Here is a 13,917-nt window from a genome sequence, read left to right as displayed (position 1 = left end):
ATCTCCTCTTTCTTTCATCTCTACTCTTTTTTTTTCTTTTCTTTCACTTTTTGTTCTTCCTTTACTCTCCCATTGTCATGTCCATATAATTTGAAACTCTCCTTGCAGGAATCATAATAAAGCTATTTACAAGCATAAATCAAGTGGAGCACTATGGCGAAAGCTGTTCGCTCCACTTGTAAAAGCAAAATCTGTCGAGCTCTATCTGGCATTGAGACATCAATTCCTATTGCCATATTGCTAGACAGGACACTGGGGAAAAAAAAAAAAAAAAAGGTTGACCAACTTGGAATGCAAGAGCAAACCGAATGCTTCAGGTGCTGTGTTGAAATCTGTCAAAATTCACTCGTCTGCCATAATATTTACTACTGCCAGCTGATAAGCTTACCTCTTGTGAGGTCATCAACCCAAATACACACAACGCAGAACTGTTAATTTTTGTTCTTCATTGCACTTTTGAAAAACTGTATTTTTTGAGGTCCTGTCGTTGAAATCCACACTTCATTACCCAGTTGGGTTTTTGTTGGGAGTCATCAGTCCTTGGTGAAAAAAAAAAGCACCTGATAGTATCAGTAATTTGATCATTTAAAAAGCGATTGCAGCTCCTCCTGGACAGTGCTGTGAAAAAGCCTTTGCCCTCTAGCAGATTTTATCTCTTTCCATATCAGCAAACCAGTTTTAACGTTAGTCAGATAAATAAAGTAAATCCAAAGAGCAGCTCTCAAACAATGATTGAATTTATCGAGAGAAGAAAAGCTGGCCAACACACCTGGCTCTTTGCGAAAACTATTTGATCCCCTTGATAAATTATAAATTACATGTGATTAATCAGTAAACTTTTTTCATTTTTGGAAGTTAGTTTTATGACCCATGCCCAGGCCTCGTCGCTGCCAGGCCTCGTCGCTGCCAGTCGCTGTGCGATGAAGAAATCACTCAAAGAAAACCTGTCTGACAACATAAAGAGGGCTGAGAGAGCCAAAGAAATTCAAGAAAGGGTGAGAAAAAAAGCTATTACCCAATACCCATTTGGAAAAAAAAGTCATATAGCTTTTGCTAAGGCTTTGGTGAGTTTAAGAACCACCTACAGTCAAACAGGGTGTGGGTAGTGTGATGGTCTGGGGTTGATTTGCTGCTTCAGGATCTGCATGATTTGCTTTAAGAAATAGAACCAGGGATGCAGTAAAAGGGGGGGGGGGGTAGGACATTTCCAAGGGCCCCTGACTGGCAGGGGCCCCCAAAACAGGAAAATGTACGTATATACGTGTGAGCTTTTGGGATGATTTAGTTATTTTTGTCAGGGGGCCCATAATTCCTGGCAGTACCCCGCTTGGAACCATGACTTTTGCTCTCTGCTGTTGGAGAATGTCCAGCCATCAGTTTATGGACCACAAGCTATGGCGCTTTGGGGTTATCCGGCAGGACAATGATCAAAAGCACACCAGCAGGTCAATTGCTGAATGGCCGAAAAATAAATAAATACCAAACGTTCTGGAATGGGCTGGTCGCAATCCCAACCTAAATCCAATTGAGACGCTGCGCCATGACCTCAAACTGACTGAGTTGGAAGTGTGGCAACTTTTCAATGTGGCTGAATTAAAACAACTCTGCAAAGAAAAATGGCCCAAAGTTTCTCTGCAGTGCCATATAAACATATCACCGGTCATGTACCACAAACATGTGATGGCAATTTTTGATGCCCAGGGTGGTAAGCCTATAACCAGTTATTAGGTCTAGCGGGGCAATTACTTTATCATGTGAGGCCAGGTTGATTTAGACAGCTGTTTTTCCCTTCATAAATTAGATCACTTGTAAACTGCATTTTACTCGGGTTATCTTTGTCTGCTATGATAAAATGTGAAAGTGTGAAAAACAAATGTGAAAAAAAATAACCCAAATCAGCCAAAATCTGTTAATGGGGAGCCCTTTTTTCCAACCACCAGACATGTTAGATAGGCTGTTGAGCTGTGTTTATTTTCCCCAACTAACATTAAATGAGCAGCGGGTGGAAGTGGAAGACATGGAGACTCACACTGAATGAACCAAGCTCTCCATATTGCGTTGTTCAGGCGGATCTTATCCCTCCAAAGCAAGCGCAGGCCCTTGAAAGACTTCCATTTGGGAGAAACTATTTTTCCGCTGTGGTGAAAAAAAGAAGAAAAAGGACAGGGTCGGCAAAATACACATGGGGTGTATCTAAAAAGGGAAACATGAGTTATATCTTAGAAGAAGAACATTGGAAAACAAATTGTTGCCTCAGCGCCTCGCCGCTACGGGAAACCTGCCCTGAATTTGACTAATAGCACCCAATTGACTGCTTTCTCAGTACTCCGACAGGATGTTTGCCTTTTTTCCCCACTCTAAGATCTTTCTGCATGCACAGTGCTCCGAAGACTAATGTGAGGTGCTCCAAGTGTTGCTAGGAAGCCCAAGCAAATCCTTTTCAGGATGCTTTTAATGGGTTAAAATGCCCACAAGCTACTTCTTAAAAAAAAAGGCAGATTACACACAGGGGAGAAGCAAATCTCTGATTCATATGCAAGCTAGGCATATTATAGTTTACAATAGTTTTCTCTTTAAATAATGTCTAGGTTTTTTATAAAATTGTATATTTGAGGTTTAGCTTTATCTGCAAAGGCTCCCGATTACCATCAACTGAATTACTTTCAGTGGCAACTGCACTGTGTTGTGTCTTAATATCAAGCTCAATAACACACACTGGTGCACAATAACACCAGCAATTGTGTGTCTTAAATAAAAGAAAAGAAGCAAAATAAAGAGTAATGGGATATCTTTCCATGACCTATTCCTCTTTGCTTCGGTTCCTCTGTAATCTTTCCATTCCTGCCAACTGGAATCAAAGTCCAGTTTACAGTGAAGACTTTCCAGGCTGTTGTGAAAGAGGCTGACAACACATCCAGCAGCCTTGGTGATCAGTTTTAAAGGGGAAATCTGTTGGAAAAGCTTCTGCTGTGCAGCATTTCTTCACTACCAGCAGAGCCCGGGGCTCTGTTTGTAATAAAGCGTGGGCTCGTTCTAGTCTGCAGAATAAAGTGACTATTTCTGCAAGAGCTAAATGTGGAACTGAATTTTTTGTTAAAACTGGGGCGCTTCAGTTTATGCCAAATTCAGCACTAACGTGCGCATCAGGAATGAAAGGTAGTTAAAGTCGCGTTTCTAAGACATAACTCCACATACTCTGTCCGCTCCGCTGCGGGACCCACCTGTAAGCCAGGCACATGCACTCGAACAGGCGGGTCAGAGTGGGGTCGATGCTCAGGCTCCCGGAGTGGTACCGGTACGTCTGGCACCACGTCCTGTTCACCGTGTCGAAGTCGTATCTCAGCGAGCCGCCGCTCTTCCTGCGGCGCGTCGCCGAGTCGCTGTGGGGCGACGACACCATGAAGTGTCCGCTGTGGATCACCTGGGTGCGGGCGAAAGAGCCGATCGAGGGCTCGACTCCCGCCGGCCGGGCAGGACCCCCCTCCGGCTCCGAGTCCGACTCAGAGAAGTCCTGCAGCTGGCTGCCGTTGCTCGCCATGGCAGGCTGCGGCTCCGTGGACCTGGCGCCCCCGCTGGATGACTGTACCTGCGTGGCAGAGACTGGTCCCAGCAGCCGCCACACACTTCAGCCTGCACCGCTGCGCTCTGGGTCCGAGCCACCTGTCGGCCGAGGCGACTTCTTGATCCGAGCAGCGTTCAAGTGAAATCAACGGGGGGGCGCACTAGGAGGAACGCTAGTCCGAACGCTACATCATTAATTATTAGCCATGATCAAAACAGTGGCTTAGACTTGTTTCTCCTGTTGTGGTCCTAGCAGAGCTGGCGCTCACTCTATGAGACTGACAACAATTAAAGTTGCATCAGAAGGTTTTTAGGGTGTTGAAACATTCGAGGCTTCTATGGGGTGCCAAATGTAAAATTTCAGATACAATTCTATAGCTGATATATTTTGATTATTTAGCTCACTTTTCTCACATTTAACTCCCTTTTCTCACATTTAAGACAGAAATTCACAATAAACAAGATCTTATATGCAATTGTCAACAATATGTTTATAAAGTAAAATAAATAGTTAAATGTTAAATCTAAATGTTAAATCTATATCTAAATGTTTTATTTATATCTAAATGTTAAATTTAAATCTAAATGCTAAATCTATATCTAAATGTTAAATTTAAATCTAAATGTTAAATCTATATCTAAATGTTAAATGTAAATGTTAAATCTATATCTAAATGCTAAATCTATATCTAAATGTTAAATATATATTTAAATGTTAAATCTAAATGTTAAATCTATATCTAGATGTTAAATCTAAATGTTAAATCTATATCTAGATGTTAAAGCTATATCTAAATGTTAAATATATATCTAAATGTTAAATGTTATATCTAAATGTTTCGAAAATATGGAAATTGACCGCGCCCCCTATCGGGTTCTCGCCCACACCACCGACCTTGGATCAGCCATGAGATCCATCTGTGGAGGACACTGTAAACATGCCGCACAGACGGCTGACAAGGCAACTTCCTATAACTATATAACTTTCTCCCTTTAACGGCAAAGTTTCTTGTTTTAATGAGAGACTTATCTTGCTTAAACGACATAATTCGGACCCATCAGCTCGCGGGATATTTCAGTGTCATGGAGAAGAGGAGAGACGGAGGGGCGCCTTTTATTACTTTTTAAGAAGTCGTCATTTGTCGGAGAGATGTATTTCTGCACTGAGGAGTGACAAGGTAAGTCATAAATATACAGCAAGTCCTCTACTTGAAATTTGACCAATTCGGCAGTTATTTATAGTTAACAACTCTGCTTTGGATACACTTGCATTACTGTAGTACATTCTCTGGCTCTGTTTACACGGTGAAAACAGGTTTGCGTTGCCTTTGTACTCTCCATTTACACACTACAAGGTTTAACTGTTGCTTAGGGGGGACTCTCAGCTATAGCTGTGGGTTTATTTACAACAGTTTGCAGCCGAAACAGTCCTCTGCCAGCACTGAGCTGTATAATACACTGGAGTGCTGATTTTGCCGAAAAACTGAAGTCACTGGCCGCCATCTTGCTACTCCCTACTCTCACAGAATCCCACAGGATTTGGTTGCAACAACAAGCAGTTTTCTGGCTGTATGAAAACCATTCACTGGTAATTCTACAGTCAGTGGATGTACTAACACTATCAACTACTAGGAAATTAAGTGCTGAAATATTTTACATGTTATTCATATTAAATATATATATATGTATATATAAGTATGTGTATAGGTATATATGTATATATATGTATACACATATGTAAATATGTTTTTGTATATTGTTATTTATATATTTATAAATGTTAAACATATATATTTAAATGAATAAAATGCAAAATATTTCAGCACATGACTTTCTCAGTACTTCATATTTTTAGAACATAACATAAAACTATATGGCATTTGACATTTTAAAAGTTTTAAGCCCCCCCCCTGAACATGAGAAAATCCTCGTCATTCGATGCTGTAGCGCACATATTCCCTAGTTACTGGGGGGAAATAGGGAGTACCAATATGGCGGCTGGTGGCTTCAAAGCGACTCGTTCAAACAGACGGTGATTAGCACTCCAGTGCATAGACATCATATACGTAGACGCGTCATAGGGCGCAGGTTCGCACGTCAACGTCACCGCCATATTGTATGTGGCAGAAAAAAGTTGAGTTCTGTTATTGTGAACGTGAATCAGAGAAGATGCCTCATTCCTGTGCTGCAATAAATACACACACACACGCACATATATATATATATATATATATATATATATATATATATATATATATATATATATATATATATATGTTTGTGTGTGTTTATGTGTTATGAATATAAGGATAAATTTGTTAAATCTAAACATTGTGGTCTTCATTATTTCATAAAACCGTGTCACATGTGAACCTTTAGGAACAGACTTTTTGGGTGAGTATTAAAGAGGCAAAATTAATAATATGAGGAAAAAAAAGTCCTAAAGTAAAAATAAACTAACAAACACAAAAGTGATAATGTTATGATAAAAACATCATATTATGAGAATTAAGGGGGAACATTTCCAGAATAATCACAGTTTGCAGAATTATTTCACTCCTGGAGTAATAGGGCCAGGTTAGATTATTTTAAATATTTTTATTCTTTAGGAGAATAAATTCAGGAGGATGAAGCTAAAGGGATACGAAAATAAACTTGTAATATTACAAAAAAGAAATACTACGAATACAAAGTATATTCAGAGATTAAAGTCCCTCTGATACTGTTTAAGTGACTGAGTAACTGCAGATTTGCCACATTTAAGATGGCGGACGCTCTGACGCATCGCAGCATAGGCAGAACCCGCCCAATGACGCGTCTACTCTTATATTATGTCTATGCTCCAGTGTATAATATAGCTCAGTAGCTGTGTCTCAATTCGGCGGCTGCGTCCTTCGAAGGACCCAGCCTACTCAGCCTTAGGAGGACCCAGCCATCGGAGGATGCTCCGGAGGATCCTCAGCCGTTGGTAAATGGGACCATAGACATATATAAAGAGTAGACCCCGCATCGACCGCTCTCGCCTATAGGCGCTGACGAGATTTAGGGGCGCCATCTTGGGGCGGTCGACAACTCCGCTCAGTCTAATGTGTTAACCAGGTGCAGAATCCATTTTAATCAACTATAACTCGTTTATTGTTGAACTAATTTTCACATTTGTTTAGCTTAAAACTATAGCTATTATAACAAATGGTCCAGTGCGTTTAAATAATCTTAGTGGGGTTAAAACAAAATAGAATATTCTGACATGATGTATGTATGTTTCAAAACACAGCAACGCACACATTTTTTATAATTTTTTTATTGCTATATAAACAAACACATTTGTACATGTACATATGTACATATACTTCCCAAAAAGAACCCGTGATGGGCGAAATCTGTAAAGTAGTAACCTTTATTTTTTTACAATTATTATATACAATTAAATACACTGTAGTATATTGAAACCATAGAACAAAACCTTTTTACCGGCCCAAGCATTTGTTTAACAAATGAAAGTACTATATAAACGTTTTATTATTATTATTATTATTTACAAATAAGCTGTAAAATAATAATTTTAATCAATACGAACTGAAGGCTTCAAATTGCGGAGATCATCGCGGCCCACCGCGACCCGAGTCATTGGATTAGAACGGGAGAAAATTAAAAATTATTATAAAAAAAATACAAAGTGTGTATTTCACTGCTCTTTTGACTGAGGCGCTGCATCCGTGACTCCGCTCTGTAGCGTTTTTTCCTCTAAAGCCCGCGGTGCAGGTGAGTTTTTTTTCGGGAGAAGAACACATTTTTATCGGTAGTTGTCACTCTTTTTTCTTCTGGGCAAAAAGATTCTTATAAACCGACACGCCACCTGATGAGAACTGTAATGAACGGCTCATCAATGCAAATCCGTGAAGCAGCGAGACCGTGAAAGGTGAACCGCAATATAGCGAGGGTTCACTATATATATATATATATATATATATATATATATATATATATATATATATATATATATATATATATATATATATATATATATATATATATATATATATATATATGCTGTTTATTCACTAATGTTTAACAACAACTTTGTATCTCATAGTATTAGAAAACTTACATTCTGATCAAAAATATAAACAATGTATTTTCATCTTGCTTGTGAAAAGTTATCCCTCGAGCCCTGACATAAATAGTCCCTCGATTTAAACAAAAATGAGCCGCGCAGTGCTGAGGCATCATTAGTGTGTCAGCTTGAATCAGCAGGATTAGGTATCAAGTCGACCGCCCCAAGGTGGCGCCCGTAATTCCTGCGCAGCGACAGTCAATGCGGGGTCTACTCTTATATTATGTCTATGAATGGGACGGTCTAGCCTTTGGAGCACTTCCTGGTTGCGACACGACGTCATCACGTCTACCCCAAGCCCGGCGAAAACAGCACCAGCGCCGATAAACGACGCAAAAAAATGGATATTGAATTATTATTTTTATTTACTTGTTATTGGAGGAGGAGAGTCGGTTTACACGGCTTCGGCGGCAGCAAAACCGGCGACGAATTTTTCTCAGGCTGGAGGAGCGCAGTGGAGAGGTAACATTTACCTGCTATTATTTTCAGCCACAGGGACCTGCTAATGATCATAATATACCAGTTATTAAACAAACGCTTGTCAGCAGATTGACGAATATGTTTAAATATAAAATGTTATATCTATTTGTAAGACTTGATATAGGCTTATGTTTGTAACTTTAGTCATTTGAATTGAAAAGTTAAATGTGTACAAACCCTGTAAATAACTGACTTAAATCACTACTTTCACTATCACTAATGTTGTGTTGAGAAGCCAAACTAATATTGAGAAATAAATCATTACTTGTCTAAATTGTTATCCCCTTACTGCCTGATTTTATTTGTAATTATATAACGAAAAAATAATACAGGAAAAATAAATCTAAATATAAAAACGTAAAAAAAAAGTTAAATAGTGGATCTAGATGAAGTAAAATAAGTAAGGGCCAGAATTGTTTCGTCACAAATTAGCAACACTAGAATTATATCAGCTAAAATGACATTGCTATCATCTAATCCTGTTGTTCTTAATGTTCATGTCTCTATCCAGACAAGGCTGATGTACTGCTGCATCAACTTAAATGCACAACATCTGCCTGGGAGCCGGTGACATCATGGCCCCAGACGATGAAGTGCAGGACGACATGCCAGAGGATGAGGAGGGGGAGAACGTGTTGGAGGCAGTCAGTGGTGCTCCCTGGCGGGACCAGCTGTCTGCCGAGGTGTCTGCCCTGGAGGAGGTTCTACCCGACCACGATTACATTTAGATGGCAAGTATAATCACTTTTTAGCTTTTCTTATGTAAGGGTTATGAAAACAGTTGTAGTAAAGTCATTTTCTGCATCTTCTTAAACATTTTTAGGAACATGGCAGCCGTCGATTGGGTCAGCCCTGCAAACCCTGATGGACGATGTGGTGAACAGTGGAGAGAGAGGCATCCCCCACCCCCCAGATGATGTCCCACTCGCAGTCAGAAGACTCCAAGGTCATCTGTGTGGCATCCCATCCAGTCCAGCAGCACCACCAGGGACTCCTGCTCAGTCAAAATTGTGTATATATATATATATATATATATATATATATATATATATATATATATAATGTTCTTTAGTAATATTTATTTTAGATCTTCTGTAAATAGTTAAAATGTTTTTGATAGTTTATTGTAAATACTTGTTTCTCTAAAAATAAATTAATGTTGTCACTGAGAAGTTGTTCTAAGTTTACTTAAATTGTAAAGAAGTGATGAAACAGATAATGTAAAAGGTTAAAAGACTTTAAGAACACACAGACAACAATAACTTTTATAAACAATTTAATAATTTAATTTAACAATAACAGCAACACAGAACATGAGGACAAACCATGGCCAGGTGGCAGCAGTAGGCTTCCCACTGACCCCCTGCCCTGTCCCTGGATCTTTGCATTCATAAAGTAGAGGAAAACAATTTGTGTCAACAGATGCATTTTTTGCAGGATTGTTCTAAACAAGAGAAATGAGAAGAGATAAACACACAAGGGTCACTACTATCAGAACTATAAGATTAAAAAAAGTGACATCTGGGCATCATTTGATGTGATCAAAAGATTATATTTGTACGTTGGTGTTTGAACAGGACTTCTTTGAATTTGTGTGAATTTTACATACAAATGCAACATGTATATGGAATTATGTCTCAACTCTTACCTTCATCAGACTGCGGCAGTATTTTTGGCCCCGGTAAAGAGGTGGTTATTTTGCCCACGGAGTTTTATCAACTCCTCTGTATGCTCCCTGCTGCCTAGAACAAAATGACATGTAAAGCATATTTCTGTAATGTCAACAGGCAAAATGACTGTTCTGTATAATTACGCCAGTGTTGTTCTTCAAGTGAATTATACTTTAAACCTTATTATACTGTACTGTAAATTAACTATACGCTATTGAGTATTCAAACAAAACGTTTGCAGTATTGACAGCCCAGCACAGCTGGACTGATGTTATTTCTTCAGCTGCATTAAGCTTTGACAGTTCTAATCATTTGTAATAAACTGCATGAGAATGAATTGATCGGATTTGTGAGGGACATGGCTATCAGCACAGTACAATAATATGTAGGTTAAAATCAAAAATTGTGACATTTTTATGAAGGCTTTTAATGTTGCTGAACGTCTCGTATCAACAGATTAGCTCTAAGCTTTAGCTATAGCTGGTCCTACAAATTCCGGTGGCTCCGTTACCGTCATGTATTTTAATAACGTTCAGTTAAAAAATAAAATAAAAACAAACTACTTACATTTAAAGCTGTACTACGCACTACTGCCAGCGCTGCTGCTGCTTTCCAGTCTTGATGAAAATCCGCCTTCTTTCTTTTTTTTCTTCAACTACTACTAAAAAAAAAGCGAGCAAAGCACCTCGGGAAATTTTATGGCAGGCGAGGCCGCTAAGGATGGTACCGGTGCATCCTCAGAATTCGGGGAAAAGGAGGACGCATTTGAAGGCTGCATTTTAAGCATCCTCAAAATTTTGGCCAAATGGGACAGCCTCCGCGCATCGCTGTGACGTCACCGGCCTTAAAATGCGTCCTTCGAAGGACGCAGCCACCGAATAGGGTGTTTTCACTGACGTCACTGGCCAACTTCCGGTCCGCCATATTGGGTGGCACACTTCCTTATCTCTAGTTGTCTTACACGTATTATCGTATCGCGAATGGATAAGTACGCCAGCACGCTAGAGCGACCAGATAAGGACGTATATCTGAGGAAATGTTCCGTGATCGACCATATGGACCCCTATGCCCTCCACGGTGCCTTGTTTAGCCGTAATCCAGATGATTGGCCAAATGTAGAGCACGGCGACATAGTGCATTACCTGGTGTTCAGTGAAAACCCTCTGCACACTCTTGAGGAAATGAGAGCTTACAAGGATCTAGAGGCTCACAACCAGTTCACATCTGGTTATGTACATCAAGGAAATCGCCATCATACGTGGACGGGTGAGTTTTAATAAGATGGTAAAAATGTAAACAATCCGACGCAAATGTGTTGCAAATGTGTTGCACCGCCCGCCACTGGCGGGCGGTGCAACACATTGGCTGCAAGGCCGATCGACATTGGCTGCAAGGCCGATCGACGCCGCTTGCGGCTTTAATTATTTAAGCAGAACAATGACCAGTGCAAAATTAAGTTGTATTTACCGTATTGGCGCCGGTAGGAGCTGCAGATCATAAAGCCAGCAAACAGTGGGAACACAGCAACTCGTTCAAAGGTAAGCTGCGTTCAGACGGGCTCTGGCCCATGCTAGTTTAGTAGCTGCTAACCGCCAGTGCTAACAACCACTCGCGCATGTAATGTACTTTTAACTAGCTGCTATGTGTTTCAAACGTTTAGAACACACTCTCATTGACATCGGGATACTGTGGAAAGTTATGTTCGGTCTTACAGCCGCGATCCAAGCGAGCCGACGATCTCTTTATCTCTGTAACTCGTTCAAAGGTAAGCTGCGCTCAGCCGGGCTCTGGCTCATGCTAACCGTTAGCGCTAACAACCACTCGCGCATGTAATGTACTTTTAACTAGCTGCTATGTGTTTCAAACGTTTAGAACACACTCTCATTGACATCGGGATACTGTGGAAAGTTATGTTCGGTCGACTTACAGCCGCGATCCAAGCGAGCCGACTCTTTGTTATCGCTAACAGTTGTTCTCCGTGGTTGCGCCTCCAGGCAGGAAAGCGGTGGAAAATTAATCTGTTTCTATGTTTTTCCCATGGCGATCATGTGTTGCGCTGTTACAGCCCACAATACAGCAACGGTTTACCATGGTTGAAATCAAGTTAAGGTGAAATGAATCAAATTAAAACACGGCTGAGAGAGGGAGTACAGTACGCGGTAGTAATAGGCAGTAGAGGCGGCGGAGGCAGTCAACACGACAGCCGCGGAAAGTAATAAGTCATAACGCCCAAGCCCTATTATTAATATATTCTTCTTATATGTTTTAAATACTTAACAGTTAATTACCTGTGACAAAGTGAGCACCGCAGACTCTGGCGTATTCCAGCTTAACACCGTCCAAATCGGACCTGGATATCCGTGTCAGCCATAGGTGACGGCGTTGTTCAGACAGCTGTTTTTTTTTTTTCACACTGATTCACTATTACGGCTGGTAGGCGATAGAAAGCGTTGATCTCCACCTCCACGGACCGTGCAACCAACCATTAAACACGTTTTCCCCATTGTTCACTTCCAATACTGCCTAAGGCGTCATACAATGCAGGTCAACGGTGCGAAACGACTGCCACCCAATATGGCGGACGCGCTGAGTAGTCACGTGAGCGTGACGTCAGCTGAAAACCCCCTATTGGGTCTTTGTGTGTAAGTGAGGTTACAGATCGATGTATTTGTGTTTTGTTTTGTTTTGGGGGGTTTTGGTGCAAGGGGTGTTCAAAGTGCAACCAGTTGGTCGGGGCAGTTGGATTAATAAGAAAAAGAAAAGCGAAAGTTTAATAAAATAAAATAAAAAAAGGAAACGGAACTAAAAGGGCGTTGCACCGGGGAAGCGTTTACGTGGGGACAGACTAGGACTTCCGTTGTGGATAAAATTGTTCGTAACTATTAAATGCAACGTATTACTTTCAAAAAGGGGTAAGCGTCCAGGTGTCTGCGGGACACAGAGTTGTATCCTTGCGGGGCTGAAGAGTAAAACCGTGTTTGGACGAAACATTCGGGGGTCGTAGCCAGCGCAAGCTCTCCACTTTTAAACTAAGCAGGAACTTAACACGTTGAAAATACATCTTTCGGCGTTGCTATAGACGTTTAAAAACTATGAAAAACATAGAACTATTTAAGACAGTCAGAAAAAGCAGGCCTGCACGTGTTTGTCTGTGTGAATGTGTATCGTATGTAACTAAACGTTCTTCTGTGTGAATTAATTAATTCGGTTAAAATTATTGTTCATGGTTTCAAAATGATCATTTGTTTTGGGAGAACTGCAGCTCCGTAATTCAAATGACATTTTAAGCATGGACTAGGTTAACAAAAAGGTAAAGTAAAAGAGAGATTTAAATAACAAAGTTTGTTTTTTTAACATTAAATATCTGGCCAAATTAAATTGTTACACTGAGATATGCTAACGTGTCTTAAACAGAAAATATCCCAGGGCTGTAGGAAATACTTGGGACTGGGGATAAAGGTTTTTTGTTGTTTGGAGCTTAAATATGCAGTACAGCAACCAGAGGCGTTAGGGCTGTATTCAGTTATGCTATTAGATTGCGTTTGGCTTGTGTTTGTCAATGAATTCATGACAGCTGAAATAATAACAGAGTAAAAGCTTTTATATTGTAATTTTAGAACATTAATAAAATGGCAAACAGCATATGGGGATCATATGGGAGAATGTTTGGGAGAAATGGAACCGGATGGGATATGTTTAATGGGAGATTTTTAACTAAGGATTTTACAGCTGCCTAAAGAGAAGAATTTAAGAGCATTAAGATATACATGATTTTTGATTTAAATAGATGAGAAAAACTGTGCTTTAAACAAACTGTATGGGACTAAATATGGTTGCTTTTCTAAGGGTTCTCTATTAATTTATTTTATTTCTTTTTACTTGGGATTTGAATGCAGCTAATGAGAAATTTTGAGAAGTGTCAAGATATCACAAGGCCACATTAAGCATGTCATCAGTTACAAAAGCATCTGATGTTATTAGTTATGCTGAGCTGAGGGACAGTTTAACCTGAAACAGGACAATATATATGATAAACAAATCTGACCATGATGTAAACATCTGAATGTTTATGGCAAGGCTGGGTCTGTGTGT

General features: G+C 40.0%; 1 protein-coding gene and 2 long non-coding RNA genes across 7 annotated transcripts in view; 1 reads left to right on the top strand and 2 right to left on the bottom strand.

Annotated features, from left to right (window-relative positions):
• The window catches only part of LOC105927986 (carbohydrate-responsive element-binding protein), a 53,191-nt gene extending 49,094 nt beyond the window's left edge, over nt 1–4,097 (bottom strand). For all 3 annotated transcript variants that reach the window (XM_036134034.1, XM_036134035.1, XM_036134036.1), the window contains exons 1-2: nt 3,222–4,097; nt 2,030–2,136 (exon numbers count right to left, since the gene is read on the bottom strand). In XM_036134034.1, coding sequence (XP_035989927.1) covers nt 2,030–2,136; nt 3,222–3,538 — 424 coding nt within the window. In that variant the 5' untranslated portion in view covers nt 3,539–4,097. The remainder of the gene's footprint in view (nt 1–2,029; nt 2,137–3,221) is intronic.
• Nucleotides 4,098–4,696: 599 nt separating this feature from the next.
• Nucleotides 4,697–8,788, top strand: LOC118561802. 2 transcript variants are annotated; one of them, XR_004930270.1, is made up of 2 exons: nt 4,697–4,739; nt 8,667–8,788. It is a non-coding gene; the product is annotated as an uncharacterized LOC118561802 (long non-coding RNA). The 2 variants fall into 2 exon arrangements; XR_004930271.1 differs by lacking the exon at nt 4,697–4,739 and adding an exon at nt 8,092–8,137.
• Nucleotides 8,789–9,414: 626 nt separating this feature from the next.
• LOC105915417 lies at nt 9,415–10,430 on the bottom strand. 2 transcript variants are annotated; one of them, XR_004930274.1, is made up of 3 exons: nt 10,393–10,430; nt 9,804–9,897; nt 9,415–9,599 (listed from the first exon to the last, which is right to left on the bottom strand). It is a non-coding gene; the product is annotated as an uncharacterized LOC105915417 (long non-coding RNA). The 2 variants fall into 2 exon arrangements; XR_004930273.1 differs by lacking the exon at nt 10,393–10,430 and having other exon boundaries at nt 9,804–10,386.
• Between the last annotated feature and the right edge of the window lie 3,487 nt (nt 10,431–13,917).

The sequence above is a fragment of the Fundulus heteroclitus genome, unplaced genomic scaffold (assembly GCF_011125445.2).
Source record: "Fundulus heteroclitus isolate FHET01 unplaced genomic scaffold, MU-UCD_Fhet_4.1 scaffold_72, whole genome shotgun sequence".
NCBI classification, from domain to species: domain Eukaryota; kingdom Metazoa; phylum Chordata; class Actinopteri; order Cyprinodontiformes; family Fundulidae; genus Fundulus; species Fundulus heteroclitus.
This window is presented reverse-complemented; position numbering and strand designations above follow the sequence as displayed.